Raw genomic sequence first — 21,191 nt, 5'->3', positions numbered from 1 at the left:
AGTCAGAATGGTTCCTGCTCCCCAGGCCATAGGCACCATTACGGTACTAAGGAACAGGTGCCTCTGCTAGCTGGAGGTCGCCTAATATACTCGCCTAATATTCGACACTCCAGTGCATTAATACATGTATGTACAGAACAGTGATCTGAACGCACGGCATCAAGCGTTTTGTTTTTTTTTTAAATAATGTTTAATACATTTTAAAATGTTTTTCTTCTTCTGATTTTTGTATGAGGCCATTCAAGGGGAGGAGGGTACATAGGCAGGTGTAGGGTCACAAAGACAGATCAGCATGTGTCCTCCACGGGGTCCACCTTCAGGGCGTCAGAGAAAATATTTTCCCAGGGACCACCTCGCTGGCAGGTGCATTAAAAGATGGTGGGGTGGATGGTGGGGTGAAAGCTCTCTGCGTATTCAGAAAGTCACACCTCGAAATGAAAACAAAGCAGCTGAGGGTAAGCGCGTAATATGTAAACATGTTCGATCGCGTTTCTGGGACAATGCTCAGAACACTGATTATTACACGAGCACGATTCCTTCCTTTCTGGACATGCCGACTTCTGTTTGGGACACATGGGACTCCCCCTAAACGTCTTCTGATCCATTTACATCGCTCGGTCCCTCGTGTCCTGGCCCAGTATGGCAGGGAAGCAGAACCTCGCAGGTCTGGCTGTCCAGCTGATTCTAAGGATTCCAACACCCTGGCCCAATCGGGAAACGGGAACCAAGGGCATGTGTATGTGTGTCTCATGTTCCGAGTTGCTCCCTGGGTGCTCCTTCTTCCTCGGAATCGAGGCACTCCACCTTCGACGGCAAGCTGAACTGCTCCTGAGTGATACCGCGCAGACACACACACACACACACACACACACACAATATTTTATATATATATATATATATATATATACACATACATACACACACACACACACACACACACACATATGTATATAACATTTTTCATGCAGTGTCAATCTCCAAAAATGCTTCTCACGATCAAGTGGCACATGAACTACAGCAGTTATAGAGCTGTATTATGCAAACAGCAAGCACCACAGGGGAGGAACCACGCCGTACCTGTGTGCGCTCCGTGAGTAATTGTTATGATGTGTTATGATTTGCCGTCAGCATACGGCCAGAGAGTTGCAGTCTTCCTTTCAGTCATCTGAAGGTGCAAGGAGAACTTAGCTTTCTTCAACCGCAGAAATCGACGCCTCCACTTGAAGGGAACCTCATCAAAGCTATTAGCAGCACCAATAAAAGTTCGTCAAGAGGAGGACAGAGGAGGCAAAGTGCAGCTGAGAGACGTCAAGGCCTTCTGGTTAATTATTAGCTTTGGGGTTTCCCTTCAACAGTCGCACCCCCAACGAGCCCTTTTAAAAAGACAAGCCCTGAACACATGTAACCCGATGTACTGCAATTATACGGCTTCCTATTCTCTTGGGGGGGGGGGGGGTAACTTTGATCAGCACTGCAGTGAAGAACCGTCTCTGACCGAACATCTCGGGGACATCGGGGAAGAGAGGCCATTTCCAGCACGCAGACGGACAGCTAAGGGAAGGAAGAGATAGATCCATGTTTTGTGGGGGATGAGCCCGTCTTCTAGAGGACATCCCAGAGGACAGCTGGACAGGACTCTTGCAACACGAGCGGATGCACCCATGTTCGGTTGGCGCTGAAGGAGTATCCATGTTTGGGAGATGACAGTCAGGGTTCGATGCAAAACGTGATATCGAAAACGTGTGACGACGTATTCCTCGGACTCCACATTTAGACAGATATCACGGCGCATGCCGGCATGCTACGGGCGAACTACACCAGGGATCTGGCGTGGTTGGCTCGTTGGGTTCAGGTGTGACTTCGTGCCACTGTTCCTCCTGCACTGTTCCAAGTTCAAGTTCAAAGAGGTTTTATTGTCATTTCAGCTATATACAAGTACACAACAAAAACGAGACAATGTTCCTCCAGGACCATGGTGCAACACAAAACCAACAGTGCAACAGACAACATGCTACACAAGTGCAAAAATGTCACTAAATAAACATTAAATAAACAATAATAAATACAGGACAAATACAAAATGAGTGGACAGTGCAATTATTTAGTCCAGTACACAGTACTGGAATATGTAAAGTGAGTTGTGCATAGGAGTCAGTGACATGGTGGAGTGCACGGAGACACTGCTGCACATGTTTGCGACGCCGAGTTGCTGCTGGAGTTCCTGCTGGGTTCTGGACTTCAGAGCAGAACCTTCCGCCGTCTCGTTCCGTTTAGTCCGCTCCGCACGTCTCTGGTGAGGGACGTTTCCACACAAACAAAAGTGACAGAGCAGGAGTGAAAGAATTATCGAGAGAAGGAGCGGTCCGGAAGAGCGTGGGTCTAAAGTAAAGGGAACGCTGACAGAAAGCTCTCAAATCTCGCGCTTTTTTTTTCCTTCTCAGACTTTGTCACCCGGTTGCACGCCCGACCCACTCCCTGACCGCCCCGGGTGTTCCCAGACTGTTTTGGGCTCCCTGCGTTTGGGGCAGGCTCCTCCCCCAACCACCGCGCCCCTTCCTGCTAACGCAAAGCAGGCACGGAGCTTTCCGGACAGCCCCGCAGGCAAGGGGCCAGAGCGCAGAGGCACACGAGCATGCGAGGCCGCGGGGCTGTTACGCGTTACAGCTGCGTGCTTTCATCATCGACTCCGGCTGAGAGACGGGTTGACGGGGCCTTGGCGGCGCACCGAGGGGATGCGGAGGTTGGGTTCAGACGAGGAGATGGAGGCTCTGGGGGCCGAGAGCGTTCAAAAGGACCCCCCCCCCCCCAAAAAAAAGCGCCGACGTGAGTAAGAGTTAAAGAGTGAAAGAGAGCAAGAGAGAGAGAGAGAGAGCAAGAGAGAGACACGCGACCAAGCAAGAATCAAAGACACACTTGAAAGCGCCGTCAGCGCGAGCGCCATCCGATCATTCAACCCAGTCTCCCTCCCGCGCTTTCTCACGCGGCACCTATCGAAGGTACAGGGCTGGGTTCACTCCCCAAGCCCCCAAAACACCGGGTTTTTTTTGGGGGGGGGCACAGTGAGCCTTTCGTCACGTCATGGAAAGCACTATAACGGGAGCTGCAATTGTACACAGAGTGAAAGTGATTCACACACACACCACATTTGTCAGGGTTGTGTTCACTTCTGCAAAGCAACAAATGCACCTGTTTGTGAGATGGAGAAGAAGCAGCCTGTTCCCGGCTCCCCATGCAAACGAGGCCAGCCCGCGTCCCAGACCAGACAAGCAAAGGCACAGCCACATCCTGATTTCACACAGCTAATAATAAGCCAATAACACTCCTGACCACGTCTCCCCAGCGCACGCACGCACGCACACACATATATATGTACGCAAACAAGAAAGAATGAGGAGGATTCCAAAGATGGGTATTTATACAAGTGAATGTTAAGCAGCTGTATGAGTCATTACAGACATGTCAGCAGATTTGTGCCATAGAACATATAGTGCATACTTCTTCTTTTTCTCTCTCTCTCTCTCTCTCTCTCTCTCTCTCTCTCACACACACGCACACGACAAATGCGGAGTATGACTTCTTGCCTCATTCTGAGCTCGGAGGGTTTGTTTTTTTTTTTCCCCTGATCCGCTTACACGTGTGTGTTCCCTGTGTGAACGCGTCTACCCCTCCCTCAAACTGGCAGCCATTCCTGCCCCATTCCCTCTACAGAGGTGTGTGGCCCGAGTGAGGGGGACTAACCGAAGTACTCCTCCGATGGGGGGTTGTTCATATCGTAGAGCATCTTCCTGGTCAGCCTGTCCAGTTCCTCGTCGGGGCGAGCTGTGGGCTGGCCCGGCCCCTGAAACACAGCAGAGACACACTTTCACATACCAGAGCACATATGCGCGCGAGCAAGAGCAGACAGGGTTAGGACGCCCACCAGACGGCCACACACGATTGCCACTGATAGCTGTGCGCCGTCACACTGCGGCAGGCTAAACGCACCCAATTCTGGTTGCACGTGTAACTGATCTGTGCTGTGCTGCTTGGACCTCACCGGCCTGACACCAGTCAGCACAGAACCAGCCCTGGTGGCGAAGCCCAGCAGCCCCGGGTCGCTCCACGTTCACATAAAGCGGTCCCACACCGCATTCCCCACCAACACCGAACGACCGGACCGGACAGTCCAGAGGTTTGCAACAGCAGCAGAGGATCTGGAGGAACTGAAGAGCGATGAGTCACTCTCATAACGCCATCCATACTAGGGAGCGCGATCTGTGCAGGACAGGAGACTTCCTGCACGTTTGTAGTTAATAGGGGAATGCATCCTCTGGTTCACACGAAGACCGTTTACGTCGCTTGTAGAAATTTTCCGTTTACCCAGACGACGTGACATACTTTGTTTTCATGAATGTGTACGCGGACATAACGCATGTCTGTGTGTAAAAGTGCCAGTGCCATTTTGATGCCACGTCAGGAGCACGGACTGAGGAGCGGATTCCTGGCAAAAGGGGAAGATCCCACCCGTATTCACACACACACACACATTTGCCCACAAACACAAAGTGTCAAAGTGTTTGCTTGTTTTTGTATTTTTAAATCTGAAACCGGCATGTGAAAGTGACCATAACCTGCTGCGTCTGGACCCACAGGTGACCACACAAACACACATCCACGTTGAATTTAGTCTCTACACACACACACACACACGCCCACACACGCGCACCCAAAATTCACATAAAGCTGAGGAATGCACCCTTCATGAAACCAGTGGTCTGGCAGCACCTAGCATCCTGTCTTTGGACAGGATGTCATAACAGGACACGATTGATGACTAGAGATAAGACGACCATTTAAGGAAACAGATTACACACTTTCATCCAACTCTCTCCAACCGTCGGAGTGGAGCCATGTCACACATCTGTCCGTCCCCTTCCATTTTTTTCAGCTCTTTACGGACTCGGGAGCGGTGTGGCCAGGCCAGGCCTCTGTTTTTCTGATCATGATGTGCCTCTTTGACAGAGGAACTGTCTCCCTCACAGGCAAATCAGCTTCCTGCTGTTTCACATATGAGCTTCTGTGCGAGAGCGTTATCACGGAGTCATGCACCAGACACCCGGGGGCCGGTGAGGCCCAGCCCTGCTGCAGCTCGGGGCTCCCGGAGCGTCGCCGTTCTGGGTCCTCCCACACTGGCGCTCAGAAGCAAAGCAAACATTAGCCGCAAAGAACTTTGGCAACTGTCAAACGATTTAGACGTTTCTTGAGTTGTGTGTGTGTGTGTGTGTGTGTGTGTGTGTGTGTGTGTGTGTGTGGGAGTTCTGTTGGAAAAATAAAAACCGGAATAAATGAATAAAAAAAAAAAGAAGAATTAATATTTAACCACTCTTTCCCCTGAAACGTATCATCCACAGAAGCTGTATTGAGCTCGTTTCAAACTAGTTATGAAATAAAAGTGCTAGAAAGAAAGAACAGGGTGAGCTCTGGTTCCATCACTCCATCACTCCTCTTAACACCCTCGATCTGGAACCAAGACAAGGCGCTCCTCCGAATGACGACGCTCCTACCCAGCCTTCCCCCTGTGTGCCCCATCACGGGAACGCCATGGCCCCTGCAGGAGCCCCCGTTCCCACCTCATACTGGAGGGGAGTTAATATACAAAGTGCAACAATAACAACAAGAAGGTAGTAGTAGTTGTAGTTGTTGTTGTTTACAGCATAGGCAAAAAATCAAATACAATTTCTGCTCATTTTCATGAAGACGGAAGCAAAGGTGTTTTTGGGCTTGACCGATCACGCCCCTCCTCACATCAGTATAGTGGAACAGAACAGCATTTTGAAGAGAAAGGGCTCAGCTATATAACTGACTTCACAGTACTACGGGACATGTGTCTGTAGTATAAATATCCACCAGTAGAATTTAGCTTGTTTGCTCATCTGGCCAAGGGCCTGTCTGGCTGGATGGATGGTTAACTGCCCCAAGATTGTCTGGCTGGTTAGATCATGACTTGCTGAATGGCTGGTTAACTGCTTAGCTCATGATTGGCTGGCCGGTTAACTGGTTGGCTCATGATTGGCTGGCTAGTCAACTGGTTGGCGCATGACTAGCTGGCTGGTTAACTGGTTAGCTCATGATTGGCTGGCTAGTCAACTGGTTGGCGCATGATTGGCTGGCTGGTTGAGCAGCACCAACACATCTCTCCTGCTGGGTATCAGTATGCTGCCAGATGCTATGGGACCTGGAGTCATCTGCATTTTAACATCACTGCCCCTCAGTCCATCTCTCTATATCTCTGCCCATGGAGCAAGAGTTCAGTATGATGGACAGAGTTTCCACAGATTTGTTGACTGGCAGTGCAGTTCTAGTTCATTCTACAAAGGCAAAACTGATTTCCACTATGGTGTTCTTTTCATGTAGGTGTTTGCTTCTATCATTTCCCTTTCTCAATGAGCAACAAAAGAATGGGAGAGAGAGAGAGAAAGAGAGAGAAAATAGTGAAAGCTCAGGAGAATTAAATGACTCAATAAAAATAGTAATAAGAGAAACAGAATTGGACACCGCACCCCCTTAAGATACATTTGGTCTGCACAGGATTAAGACACTTGTGTGGGTTCACGCAGGATTAAGACATTTGTGTGGGTCCACGCAGGATTAAGACATTTGTGTGGGTCCACGCAGGATTAAGACATTTTGTTGCAGTTATTAAAATGATAAGTAGACAATTACAGCAGTTTAAAGGACACTTTTAATAAAACAATGTCAGAGGTTAAGAAGAAGGAACACAAAAAGAAAAAAATGTAAAGTCATGTGATGTGTGTGTGTGTGTGTGTGTGTGTGTGTGTGTGTGTGTGTGTGTGTGTGTGTGTGTCAGAGGGAGAATAGAGGCCAGGTGGCTTCTGCAGGATAAAAGAGCTGAACGTTTCCTGTTTGATGCTGTTGGTTTTCCAGGTTTGGTTTCTTCTGCAGATGTTCCCTCTCCCAGTGTGTTTGCACACAATAGCAGCATGGGTTTCACTGCACCAAACTACCTCCTCACTTCCTCAACGAGCTCCCCATGGTTGTGCAACCCTTCAGCCTAAGAGACACTTCAGCCAGGCCGAGGAGGAGGACCCTTTGACTCAAGCACTTCAGAGATCACCAATCGTAGGCGTGAGAGGTGACAAACACTCCGCGCTGCCTTCAGTCGAACTCCCCTCACAGCGCTTAGTCTGTGCAGGACACGTGGCACGTGACCAAGCACACAGGTGAATGAGAGACATGGAAGCCGAGAGAGAGAGAGAGAAGCTGCTCACCATCCCAGGTGTCTGTGAGCTCCGGCGCGAGACCCAGGCACCCAGAGAAGCTCAAGCCTGCCTTGTGAAGATCGCAGGCACACAGAGAACGGAGATGAATTACTGCAAATAAAATGGGTCAAGTTGTTTCAGCTCTAATTAAAATGGCAGTGAAGAGAAAAAAAAAGAGCAAGCAAACAAACAAACCCAGTGCAAATAGTCGCATCCACCGAAGTGAGGGGTGATGACTAAGGACCGTGGGAAGCACACACACCCATTTCTGATGAGCGACAGGGGTCAGATCAAGGACGCTCTACTATTGGAAGTTTGCATCGTTGAACTGAGAATGTAAAAATGTTCGGCTGACTGCAAATAAGTGCTCGACTCGACGTGCGTGGTTCGGAAGCCAATAAAGTGCCTTTCTGTTTTCTTTGTGTGCGAGGGGAATATGTGTACATGAAAGTAGGTCAAGTTTTGGAAACTGACACATTTCCCTGATACCAGATAAGCACAAGTCTATAGTGCTGAGAGAGAGAGAGAGAGAGAGAGAGAGAGAGAGAGAGAGAGAGAGAGAGACAGAGACATACGGAGAGGAGTTCAAACACTGAGGAATGATGAATGACATTTGGCCATTGTTTGCCTACAATTAGAGCATTTTCACCCAAAACACTTTTTGAAAGTAAGCAATCTTATTGTTCTGTCCATGGCTGTGACTTCTGCTGCACCGCTGAAGTCTGAGGTGTCTTTAAGGTATATTTATACATCTACGTTGGCCACCACGAAGAAGTCCACGGGTTGGCCCTTCGTAAGCAGTGTCTCGGCACAAGCCTCTCTCTCTGGTGCGGGCCGTGCGCTGGGCCCGCTCCCCTCTCATTTGTGTGGTAGATCCTTTCCACTAGGAGCCAAACAGCTGCAGCCAAACGACAGATGATTAAGCGGCGGGCTGAAGGTTCCCTTCTGTCCAAACGCCAGCACCCTGAATTACCTCTTCCACTGAAACGTACACAGCTCAGCTACTCAGTCAGTCAGTCAGTCACACACACACCGAGAGGATATTCTGTGTGAATCAGCTCTCGGGATGTAAGAGTTAAATCTGAGCAAACCGGCGAAGAGGGCCAGAATGCGATAACGAACGACAGGGAGCCGGGCTGCCGTAAAGGCTTCTGGACAGCAGGGGTCGCTGTAATGCAAAAGTGCGACTCGGTTTGACATGTTCCCTCTATGGCGATGCGTCTGCGTGCTGTGGAGCCGATCAGGACTCGATCCTAAGGCCCAGAAAACTCAAATAACGCTATTTAATCAGTGTTTCAGTACACTACATCACACTCATACATAATGCCCATTAAAAGAGCCCACTGGCAGTTGTCAGGACTGTAGCTGAGCCACTACAAGATATTTATACTGTGTGTTAGTATTGTGCAGTTTATTTTTTTAGGTTAATGATGATTTTCTAGCCATCAGCACTCGAATTGTCAGTACCGGTACACACAGAGCATGGCAGGTTTTTCTTCTGGCTGTGCGTTGATCATATACCTTCTTTAAAATTACAACTTTTTTTAATTACCCACCCTGTCACAAACATCACTTAATCCATTAAATAAGAGTCCAACATAAGAAACAAAGCAATACGTCTCTGCATGCTACCGAGATGCCACTCTGACCAAGAGAGGCAGCCTCAGCAGCAGTCTCAGCATGGAGATGCCACTCTGACAGGGAGACTTGGACCAGCTCTGGTTTAAGTACAAGTGTGGTTTTAAAAAAGGCATGATGATCGGATGGTGAATTGAGTCAAGCGTGCCACAGTTAACGTCATAACAAACTGAAAAGGGTGATCGAGAATGCACAGACGACTCAGTGCATCAGACTCCTCAGCGCGTCAAACATGCTGTTTGTGCGAGAGGCCGTGGAAAGCTGAAAGAGGACCCTCAGCAGGAGTGTGAGATCTCCAGGAAGTGTGACTATCGCTGAAAGATCAAGGGTCACAGCAGAAGCCAAGAACAGGCCTGTCAGAGTGTAGAGATGAGACTTTGCTGATCATTTTGATCTGAAGTCTGATATATTATGATTTGTCTTGAAGATCAGGTGCGTTCTGTTACAATAACATTACAGAACTCAACAGAAGCCAGAACGAAGGGTAATGTTAATTAGAGTAACATTAAAACTCTCTTTTGATGTGACGCGCCATCCTGTCTCAGCATCTCCAAACTTTCTTCACACTCTGACTCTTCCTCACCTATACCTCTGAGCCTGTGTTCTCCACACTGGCTTTTCTACATCAGTTTCTTAAGTTAATTTATAAAACTCCCAAATGATGTGATATATTGCCCAATTCTATGACAAACATGCTTTAATGACAAGGGCGTGAACTGCCGTACCCCAAAATTTGACAACTGGGGGGGGGGGGGGTTCATACTTGCAACCCGAGTACCGTGGTGTTTCTATTTATGACCCCAAACCATCATGTCAAAGTGGACGTGTGACCTTTGCTCTGGGAAACACGCAGCAACCAGAGGACACTCAACACCCTGACCCCGCGCCAACCGACTGAGGTGGCGGAATTAGAGACACCGATTACGTGCCGCGGCTCGAAGCGAGTGGCCCGTGAGCTGAACTGTCATTGCTGACGAAGGTTACCTGGAACTCGCTACTCAAACCACACGGCGAGAACTTTTAAACGTAAAGATTCAGGCCGAATTAAGCGGGACGAGCGCACCCCTCACCGAGCAGCTGGACATACCCCGCTGGAGTGGACAGGCTGTCCCTTCCAGGTGTTTATCAGAAATGTAATTATATTTCTGCTGGTGTTACATTAAGAGTCAGGACCTGCAATGTCCCTCATTCCTATTGGTCTAAAACAGAGGCAAGCTGTCCCAAAACATTTTAGCCCATCCCACTATCCCTGACAACTGAGCGCGTGTGTACTACCTAACGTCACACCCTCCCTCATCTTTTATCTTTCCTATCTGCTGTATTATTTCTGTCTGCTGTATTTTTGAAATGTTTTTTTAACCCGATTAGGCTGATTAACACATGCTGTCATTCTTCACAAGAACGGCATGTACAATAACCCTGTAAACGTGCATACACATGCACATTCTCTGTCGCCAAACGCTGGCACGCACGCACACACACACACGTACTTCAGCAAGAATGAATTCTCTTCATGTGCTATTGAAAAGCAAAACACGGGTCCAGTTTGGCCAGTGTTTCGTCAGCGTATGCGCACAGCCTCCCTTCGGGTACTTTCAAGTTCCGAGGCTGTTCATCATAAGACTCAGAGGAGTACAACACTTTCATTCATTCATTCATTCATTCTTCTTCTTCCATAAGGGCTTTTAAATAAGTTTCCCGTGACTGAAGCGTAGGTGTAAAAGTGGAATCTGAACATTCTGTGCTCGTGCAATGTTGAACTTCCTTTTCTGAATGCCTCCATCCTTTTCTTCTCAGGTTAGTGTTGTGGCTCGGGGCAGGGCTGTGTAGTGAGGAGACAGGCGTGTTATGAGGAGTAGTATTTGATCAACGTTGGGCGTCTCGCGCCCACAGCCAATTAAGGGGGAAACAAAACAGGGCTCCAATGATGGGAGCAAGTCAGAGCAAAGCTCACTGAAACGGCCTCGCCACCACAAACGTGCCATTTAGGCAATAACGCCCCTTTCGATGAGAGACGACACTGTTCTGCGCAGAAGTTAATGACCAATCTTATGGGCTTTTTTCGGCGGCTTACAAAAAAGGAAGTAACTTAAGGAGAAACAAACAGAACATCCTGAAAGCTGGCCAAAAGGTGAATCATTCACTGCTGCATGCAAAGCAGGAGTCAGAACCAAGCTACTGCAAGAAATGCAGAAACGCTACATGAGAGAGAGAGCAAAATGGACTAGATGACTGAATTTTTCCTCCGCACATGTGCTGAGACAGTCCTACCTTTACCGGAGCAACGCCGTCATGCCAACAGAACTGGCTTACCCTGAGTGCGCAACGTCACTGCCTTCCATGCGTGTCACTTCTTTTCTTTTTTAAGAACCCCAGGGGACAAAAAATGAGGGAGGGAAAAAAAAAACCCACTGCAAAGTAAATTCATTCGCACAGATACTCAGAGTGTCCTCGAAAGTGTGAGCGAGACCCTGAAGACCTTAGTTCCAAGCATGCCCCTTCACAGCGAGGCACTCACTGAAAGCTGCAATGGGAACGCCTCGTTAGCGCCGTCAAGCAGATCAGCCTGTAGAGATTCACCTCTCAGGGCCCTGCTGCCTATCAATACAGCAGAGAGGCTGATGGCCAAAGTCTGGCTAGGCACACAAGATGACTCCTGGCCTGAAGGAAGAGAGAGGCACATATATATACACACACACACACACACACACACACACTCACGCACACACATATATATATATATATATATATATATATATATATATATATATATATATATATATATATATATATATATATATACAATGTATGTGCATATTTTATATATAATATGCACATACGCCGTATACACATATATAAATACAAATGTAACAACTCTTTAGGTTTTCCATTAGAGGCAGCACAGCCGCTACAGGGCATTCCAGCGGTTTTTCTGGCTAATTCTTGCAAGCACAGCTGCCTTGTACAGCCAGGGCGGGTGGTGGTAGGCACAGGCTGGGCACACAGCTCTGCCACTACCACACCCACGGAACAGGGCTGCTCTGTTTTCGCTTCCTGCTCTGGGGTGCCTGTTCAAGAAACACACTGCTTCACACCTGCTTGCTTTTACGAGCGTACACGGGTGAACAGTTTAGCTGGCCCGTACGACTGCACAATATGGCTTTTAAAGGGATAAAGGGCGTGTGCATTTCCTGTAGCTGAAAAGAGACACAGCTTATTCCATGTAAAATCTTTATGAAATGAACAGCTATATTAGAGACCACCAAAGCCTCTAGTTCCTCTCTTATAGGAGCCACTGTAGGCAGTTATACAGCAACTGCTCTCTTCAACCACTACAACATGGTCTCCCTTTATTATAAATCATCAGTATTCAGTGGAGGCACCTTTTGCAGGTGCCGGCGACACTTCTCACGGCCAAAAGATGTGTGTTAACTTACCAAAAACAACAGAGGTCACAAAACCTACACACCCGGATGCGATGCGAAAACCAAAGAGACGGAGCAGTAAAGGTCATCAAATACACTTGTGCAAAAAGACGAACTCAATACTCCCACGACTCTGTATTATTCCGTACACAGCACCCACACGGACTTCACAGTGAGCTTCCATGTTGATTTCGCACAGCGGACACGGAGCATGCCACAGGGCTGTGACATTCTACCAGAGGTCGCAGGAGTTGGGAAAAGGTTGGTAGCGGCGATGATTTCGATGACCCAAACGCGAACGTCCTGTAATCGAAGAAAGCCATCTAATTTCAGCACGGCTTGCCCAGGCCACACCCCGCGGCTGCGCACCCGCGGCTGCACACCCGCGGGCCACACGCCACTCCGCCCCAATGATGATCATATTAGGCAGGTGCTGGCCAGCTTGAAAAGACGGGGCTATAGTAAGGGGGAGGAGACACGGGGACAAGGCCTCGGCAGACGAGGGGAAAACGATGCGGGAGCGTTCGGCAGCCGAAGCCATCAGTGACCTTCCCTGCTCCTGTACGGGTTGAGCAGTTCCAAATAATCGCCTCCACACCCCCTCACGCACACACCCCCCCGGCCCCCAAATGTCACTCAAATTCAGCAACAACCCAAGTGATTACCCTGCTGAGGCTTCTTCCAATTTAGATAGAGAGAGAGACAGAGAGAAAGGAAAGATGAAAGACAGAGAAAGAGGGCGAGACAGAGAGATGGACGGAGAGAGAGAGAAGCGATGAGAGAAGAGGAAGTGGATGGGAACACTGGGAGACAGAAAACACTTAGAATTTGTTAAATTAAGCAGCTCCCATGAAATCTCCCCCCAGTTGAAAACAGAGATCAAACATGTGGCAGCGGATTTGTGTAATTAAGTGTCCTTGAGCTGTGCTGATTTGAAAAGCTCTTTCCTATGCACCTTACAGCTCACATCAAATATGTAAACCAATCAGACAGTATATCCTGAGGGTCGGGCACCACAGCGGAAGACGCGGCATCGGTGCACCAGCGTCAGACAACACTACAGCAGGTCTCTTTTAACACTGACCTCCCATGCAAGCTCAGAATCTTGCTCCTTGATCTTCATAAGATGACACAAAAATCAAACCAGAGACCCCCCCGCAGTGTTAATTGGAGCATTGCAGGGGAAGATGTACACTGAACCACAGGACTGCTGCTAGCCATTTGATAAATAGCACAACGTTTTGGTATTTACACGTCAAATTAATGGGGACACAACCCACTTGAACTAAGCAGATTTTAGAGTTCTTGCATGTGATGAGACTGTAAGCAGGCAGAGCAACCCATGGAGGAGAGCTTTTTTTTTTTTCTTTTTTTTTTAAACTTTCTCAGTCAAGTTTGACAGTTATGAGGCAACTAATATGACATCATCAAGATTCCTGGAGCAAACGGTTTTGGTGACATTTCTAAGAAAAACGCGTCGACTTTCGTGGGCTGTGAGCATGCCCCGAGGAGCCCAGAGCAGGGCCGGGCCCTTCGCTCATGCCGTTACCTTGGGAACCCTCTTGGCACTGGGGGCACCACGGCACTGCACCGGTGAACTCGGCACGCTCGTCCAGATGACATGGGGACTCGTGGCGAGGGAGCCCACCGCGTCTCTGTGCGTGTGGAGGCGAAATCGTCACAGATCCAGGCTCACCGCAAGCCAGCTTGTTCTCATCTCATCTCATCTCGTGTTCGTAAAGAGATTACTCTCACAGGAAACACCAGGCAGGAGGACTCTTTGGGCCCACTGCACCAATATTTAAAAATGTAAGGGAACAGAAGCAGGTCTCACGGTCCCCTAATGTCGAGTGTTGCTAATTCCAGAATTACGTGACAAACTAAATGTTTTAAAAGGGAGATTAGATCAAATGTGCTCAAAGCAGACATTTGCACGAACCAATGAGGTATTCAACAGAGCAGTCCGAAAGCAGCACTGATATCGTCTTAAATCGACACTCATCTGCTCAAACAATTTAACCAGATGAACCACTGAAAGTATTAGAACAAAATACCACAATACAATCACTACAGTTGTACACTTTGTACAACTGCTGTAATACTTTCAAGAATTGCAGAAAATATTCAGCAGGTCCTGAAAGCATACTATTGCAACAGCACTTTCATAACTAACGCCGAATCCAGATGTGCGAAAGAGATCTCGAAACCAAACCTGCCATTCACACCGCGTGTCAAGCAAGAGAGCAGAGCAGCCGTCTAAAGGCGAAACGTACTTAAAATATACATTTTGTTAAAAGCAATATTAATTAGCTTTTAATACAAAAAAATGCTTGTTGCAATATGGTATTTAATTTGTGTTTAGTAAAGCACAGTACTGATGAGTGATTCCCCAAAAGGCTGCGGCTGTTTGTACTTGTGTGAGCATAAAATCCTTGAATTAGAGGAGACTCAAGGGTCCACTCAGTACCTCAGGCAGCCATGGAGTGTGTGTGTGTGTGTGTGTGTGTGTGTGTGTGTGTGTGTGTGTGTGTGTGTGTGGACCACAGCACCTCAGGCAGCCATGGAGTGTGTGTGTGTGCGTGTGTGTGTGCGTGTGTGTGTGTGTGTGTGTGTGTGTGTGTGTGTGTGTGTGTGTGTATAGACCACAGCACCTCAGGCAGCCATGGAGTGTGTGTGTGTGTGTGGGGAGACCACAATAAGTCTCTCTATGGAGATTCCTTGGGGGCTCTGCCACCCCCCGCCAAAAACAAACAAACAAACAAACAAACAAAATCATTAAACAGAATATAGAGTGTCAAGAACCTTCATACAGACTGAGCCGAGTGAGAAAAAGGAAAGACTTGTGTCCTTTGATGTCTCTGGGTGACACACTGCAAATCTGATTACGTAAACGAACCGCAAAAACAGAAGTAGTAAGAAAACCATTTTAGTCATGCAAACTTGCTGAAGACAAGTAAGAACCTATAAAGACTTAGAAATAAAAACACCATGCGCAGCTGTGAACCTCCATGCCAGCTAGAATGTGTGCAGTAACAAAGGTGTTTTGCATCACTGCAGCCCGACTGGGTGTTTTTCAACTTCCAGCTGATTGTGAAAGACCAGATATTTTCTGAAATATTTTTTTTTTTAAAGGTTAAATACAACATGAAGCTAAAGCTTCGTTTCAAAGTGGCAGTGACCCTGGGCTAAAGCATGCTGGCAGCAACATGTTGGGGAGAAGACCGGTGGCATTCCACGTTCCTATCCACATCACCTCTAGATGTATTCCCTGGTACTGGCCAAGAGCTGCCAGATTAATAACAACCAATCAGCACAAACTATTACTCTCCACATTCCAGAATAAGGCTGTCGGGGGATTCACATAAAAAGAAAAACAATTGAAAAACAAGTATACCGTTTCATTAATGTCACTGAAATTGCTATTTTGCATGAGCCAAACCCCCTCGTCAGTTCCACGTCTTTCCCTCCTCTGTTGTAAACGGCAGACCGCACTCGATCGCGCCTGCTCGTGCGACTGTAGGAAAGAGACGGACCCTGAGAACTCGGGCTGGTGTTTCCAGTGTTTGAGTGGACCGCAAACATTTCAAATTTAGCTATTTTTCAAGAGTCGTCTTTCCTTCAAAGTTGGGTAGAAGAAGAAGAAGAAGGAGGAGGCCAGTCCATGAGGCCCTGAAGATTCTGTGCTCATCACTGCGAAGCTTCTGCAAGCCTCCCGGCAGTGTGTCCAAAGTTTAGACTGCATGTCACTCTGCTTAATCAGTTATTTTATTTAAGGTAAAACCCCTCCTCCCATGTTTCCCAGGAAATTTTATTATATATATATATATATATATATATATATATATATATATATATATATATATATATATATATATATATATATAATAAATAAAAGGACACCTGGCGACAGGACTGTGGGTGCCCAAGGCTCCTTCTGCACGTTGCCAGCACAAACACACAAGCCCATGCTCGATGTTATCAGCTGTGTGGATCCACCCAGACAAACACATTTGCCTGCACAAACAGGGACCGACTATAAAAAGTATGATACCTTTTTCATTGCAAAGGTGTTCCTTCAGCATGGTGTGCTTGGTAAAGATAAACAGTATCTATTCAACAACGTTCAGGAATTCTTTGAGTTCGTCTGCATACTTGCGGGTTACTAAAAATCCGTCCCTGTACGTCAGAGGGGTTAGCACAACCCACTCCTTGAATTCTTGTGTGGTTAATTGTCTTAACTGTCAAGCTCTAGTACGACTGGTTGGCACAATTAGGATAAAGACTGCGTGACATGTTTGACAGTAAGCAAAGACTGCACGGCGATGTTCACTCGTACCTTGTGAGAGCCGGCGGGTCCCACTCCGTAGGGTGCCAGGCTGGCCGGCGGATCAGTAATGGGGGTCTTCTTCAGGGCCGGGGGCTGGTAGGTCTGATTATGCGGCGGGGCCGTGTGGTGGCTCGGCTCTGCCCTCCAGGCGTTCCCGCCCCCGTAGGCCGGCGCTCCTCCTCCGTAGTGCGGCTCGTGATGCCCCCCGACGTGGGCCGGGGAGAAGCCCGGCTGCGGAGGCCCATAGGCGAAGTCGGGGCCTCTGGGCTGGGTGGGAGCATACTGCACAGGGGTGGGGTGCTGCTGGGGGCCAGGCTGGGCCGCTCTCACCTGCACGTTGAAGGTGGCCTGGCTGGGGGTGGAGGCCGTGGTGTAGGAGGCGGGGACAGGCTGGGAGGCAGGCTGCTGCACCCGCGGCACAGGGGCCGCCACCGGGGCCGCCACCGGGGCCGCCACAGGGGAGGAGGCAGGAGAGGCCTGTGGCTTGGGGGTGGATTTTTTGGTGGCTGTCAGGGGTGGCTGGGTGGGAATGACCATGCGCTTGTAGCCTGTGACCGGAGCGCCGGGGCTGGCCGCCGGAGCCCCAGGAGCGTTCTGTGGACGGGATGGGAAAGGATTAGGGTTAACGGAAACATCTCGCACTCACCTCACAAAAAGCAGATTTCTCCAAGTCTCTGCACAAATTCCTTTTGGAATGGAACGTTTTATTCGGTTATAAGACTCCTCATACTATTACGCAGAAAAAAGGATGAGTTAAATCGACCTGCTGCATTTAAAAATGTTTCTCTTGACATTAAACACCTTTCCTCGTGGTTATAATTCACCTCCAGCGTTAAATGTCATTCCACGATGCCCTTACATCACCTTTGAGTGAAAGCCCACCTCCTTAAACGTCACAAAGTAGGCGTGGCGGGGGGGGGGGGGGGCATGGCAGCGCACAACCGAGATTCTCCCGAAAACGGGAGAGAGCTCAATAAAGGCGCAAGTAATTACCCGGGTCTATCCACCGGCCATCGATCCAGCGTGGACCCGTCCGCTGGCAACACCCAATCATAAAGCGGAGGTAATAAAGGCGCGGGCGGAGGACCAGCGTGGGGGAGGACGCGGAGAAATTGTCTGGAGTCCGGAGCGGCGCTGACGGGCGGCCTGGCAGCGCTCCCGACACTTCTGCTGACGCGAGCTGGCAGCGGCGTGAGGGCGGGGAGAGTCGTGCGCGGCAGACGCCCCCGCCGGTGGCCGGGATGCGGCGCGCAGGCCGGAACGCTGAGCCGAACGACTCCTCTCCCCGGCGCGCGAGGCCGGAGTGATAACGGCTCGTCTTTTCCATGAAGGCACGAGACGAGATTTTTTTTTTTTTTTTTTAAATAAAGCGAAACACCAGCAACACTCATTAAGAGGCTTTTCGGCGATTTGTTTATGAAGTGTTTGATGATGTGACAAGGTTTAAGAAATTACGTCCCCCCGTTCCTGTTCACGGTTGAGTCTTTAGATCTGTAGTAGCCCACCATAACTAACCAGCTAAATGAAGACCATAGGGACTGGGTTTTAATTTCATGATGAAACTCCGAGTAACGCACTCCGAGACGGCGTCCCGGACTCGGGCATTACTTTGTGTTGTTTTTTTTTCCCTCCACCACATCTATGGTGCAAATATGCTTATTAAAATGTTTTTTTTTCTTCTTGTAGCCAAGCTTTCCATTCACACAAGCAACAGGAGTTTGGTTGTTCAGGAAAAAGCAAAGTTGCATCATTCGCTCCGTGTGGTCATCGGGTTAATAGGCAGTTCGCTGGGGGGGGATCGATCGATCCAGCCCGGCTGGGTGATCAGTCACAGGTGAAAAAAGATTTCTCTCGCACAGAAGCTGCGTATTAAAATCGTTCAATCACACGCATGATCTCATGAAAATACGCGGGCCTGATTTCTGATTTTTGTATGCACACTGAATGATATTTAAAATGACAGACAAAAAACCTGCAACTAAAAGCTGATTGGACAAAAGGCCTACAAGAACTCTCCAGTCTCCAACGCTTTGCTATCTCAAGAGATACTTAAACAGAACACTGAGCCAGCTGAACTAAGTAAATCAGGCCTCTGATGTAAAGCATGCCCAAGGTGACTGTCAGAAACAATCACACAATAGCAAATCAAAGTCTAACAGCAGCGCTCATATTGAGCATTGTCCCAGTGTCAAAGTCTTGATTGACCTACAAACCGGCTGTTATTAACCTACGCTGTTCTTTTTAGGTTACTGCCTACAGACACGGGAAGAGAAATCAATTACTGTCTTTATCTCACGACGAGAACAAAAGCCTCCGGCTGCAGGCGCAGAAGTGCTCCGCAAAGACGCGGCTATGACCCGTTACGACTGTTCGCCGCGGGCCGTGAAACCCCTGCGCTCCAGTAGCCCAAGCGAACGGGGAGCGGGGAGCGGGGCATGGCAACCTCCACCTTGGCTTTGCGGTGGAATTCGCAAAAAAGGACCTTGCTGCGGGACTAAGCGCGCCCCCGCTCGGCATCGGACGCGACACGCTGGGCTGTACGGGAGGAGGTCTGAGGCGAGGGCGAAGAACGTGAGGAAAACGGCTAAGGGACGCCGAGCGCTAAGGAATTCCGAGCGGTCCCGTTTGAAGCTCTTCGCTCGAGCCGCTTAGGGCCGTACTACACATGGATATCGACATCCGGGGGAGAGAGAGGGGGAAAAAAGGCTCCAAAAATTTCATGCTTTAAATACAATTTCCGATTAAGTGATTAGCTCCAATGTTTATGTCTGTCTGCATGCATATGTAACAGCCTGAGCATACCCTTCAGGAGCTGAAATTACTTAATTTAAATGTTTCATGCCTTTTTAAATACTCCAGATTATTAATTTATCTATAAAGACCTTAAAAAGTAACATTTACTTAGCAGAGAACTAGAAATGCAAATAGGACCCTAAAAATAATTATGCCGTCATGGCAGATTTTCCACTTGTTAGATGAGAGGAGAGAGAATGAGTCCTTTTATTCCATGATGAAACCACAGGCAGGATAAAATCGGAAATAAACCGAAAAGTGAATTGTGTTTTTCACCGTCACATTTATGAACTCTGGCAAAGTGCGGCAGTGAAATGACCTGCACGTGCCCACATCCCAGATTCAGCCGCGAGGAACCGTGTATCAAACCGTGAAAACCGTTGCCGTAACAAACGGCACTCTGATTCTTGCCCTTAGTATCTCCAAAACTATTTTCATAAAAACCAGACAGATCCGCCCAAGCTCTCTGAATCACCTGCTCGGTTGACTGGAGGCAGACGGGCCATCTTCTATGTTTCAGCGATGTCCAAGTGGACAAGAAATGATTGGATGATAAATGTGTACAGTTTTCAGGGGTCTCTAAAATGTAGTTCCCCATAGGTACTGCACTACAGGACCGAAATGACGTATATAATCAGGACTCAGGGCTCTGTCTCCGCTGGCGGTGTTCACACCTGACGCCTTCTGCTGGGCTTCGGTGGGCCACCGAAACAGGAAGTTTGCATTCTTAAGATGATGAAAAAGCCAAAAACATAAGTGTCTGCATGATGCCTAAAAGTGAGAAAGAGCGACGCGGGGAGAGAGAGAGATTTCATCCTACAGAATTCCAGTCCAGGATGCAGAATTCCAGTCCAGGATGCAGGCTTTCAGTCAGCAGAACAGCAGAACACAAAAGCTCAGACATGCCAAGCCTTATTACCAGAACCAAGAGGATATGGAACATGCCCATAATACCTCACTCGGGGAACTGTTCCATTTCGAAGGCCAGACCAGGCTACACGTACTGCCCTTCTCAAGCATCCATGGAGCGTCTCTGACCCCACGTAAGCAGACTTCTGCATGCTGACGCACTGCCAGACACTGGCGTGTGAAGGGATCTGGCATTTGGCATGCCAGCCTGCTCGTAACCGTTAAACCCACCAGGGGACGAGCGCAGGGAACAAACTCAGCCAGCTGCTGCACTGGTCTTTGCTCCTTTGCTAAAAATTGTAAAGGCTCCTGTTTGTAAACTTAGCAACATGTACTTATATACCTTACTGTAAGACCCTCTGTGTTTCAGAGAAGAGAAGTCAGACTGTGACACACACATTCAGAAGCCAATTCTGAAACTGTTCTTCCCCCTAAAACTCTTGATTTTAACTCACTTTCGCAAACAGCCTGAATGTGAAAAGTATTTGGGCCTCCGAAGAAAGAACTGCTGACACATTGGAGCAGATTAGGAAAGCCCGCACCAAGCACCGGGGCCTGTTAACTTTGCATTTCAAACAGTGAGGGAGGGCCCGGAGCCGTGCTCGGGGGCGCCGAGGGAAAACCCCTCCACTGGCCAGCTCATCACTTCTCTTTCTCCACCCAATTTAGTCTGTGTCCCTGCTGTTCCCCTGGTGGCTGGCAGGCCTCAGGGTCAGCTGGGGTCAGACAGAAGGCACCAGGCACCACTGGTTAAGTGCCAGTGCCCTGGCTATTCAGTACCACTCTCTCGTGTTACCTGGCGCAACTGGCCACGTGGTAATCACTGTGATTCAGACATGC

At 48.6% G+C, this 21,191-nt stretch overlaps 1 protein-coding gene across 13 annotated transcripts in view; it reads right to left on the bottom strand.

Annotated features, from left to right (window-relative positions):
- Window positions 1–21,191, bottom strand: part of lpp (LIM domain containing preferred translocation partner in lipoma) — a 123,768-nt gene that overhangs the window by 25,719 nt on the left and 76,858 nt on the right. For 11 of the 13 annotated variants that reach the window (XM_035524541.2, XM_035524539.2, XM_035524546.2 and 8 more), the window contains 2 exons: window positions 16,659–17,243; window positions 3,739–3,838 (listed from right to left, as the gene is read on the bottom strand). In XM_035524541.2, the coding sequence (XP_035380434.1) occupies window positions 3,739–3,838; window positions 16,659–17,243 (685 nt within the window). Of the gene's footprint in view, window positions 829–3,738; window positions 3,839–16,658; window positions 17,244–21,191 lie in introns of all 13 variants that reach the window. The other 2 variants (XM_027007729.3, XM_081717180.1) reach the window with 2 other exon arrangements.

This window comes from Electrophorus electricus, chromosome 7 (assembly GCF_041902795.1).
Source record: "Electrophorus electricus isolate QZ-2024a chromosome 7, ASM4190279v1, whole genome shotgun sequence".
NCBI classification, from domain to species: Eukaryota; Metazoa; Chordata; class Actinopteri; order Gymnotiformes; family Gymnotidae; genus Electrophorus; species Electrophorus electricus.
Note: the sequence above shows the minus strand (reverse complement) of the source record. Positions and strands in the feature narration are given on the sequence as shown.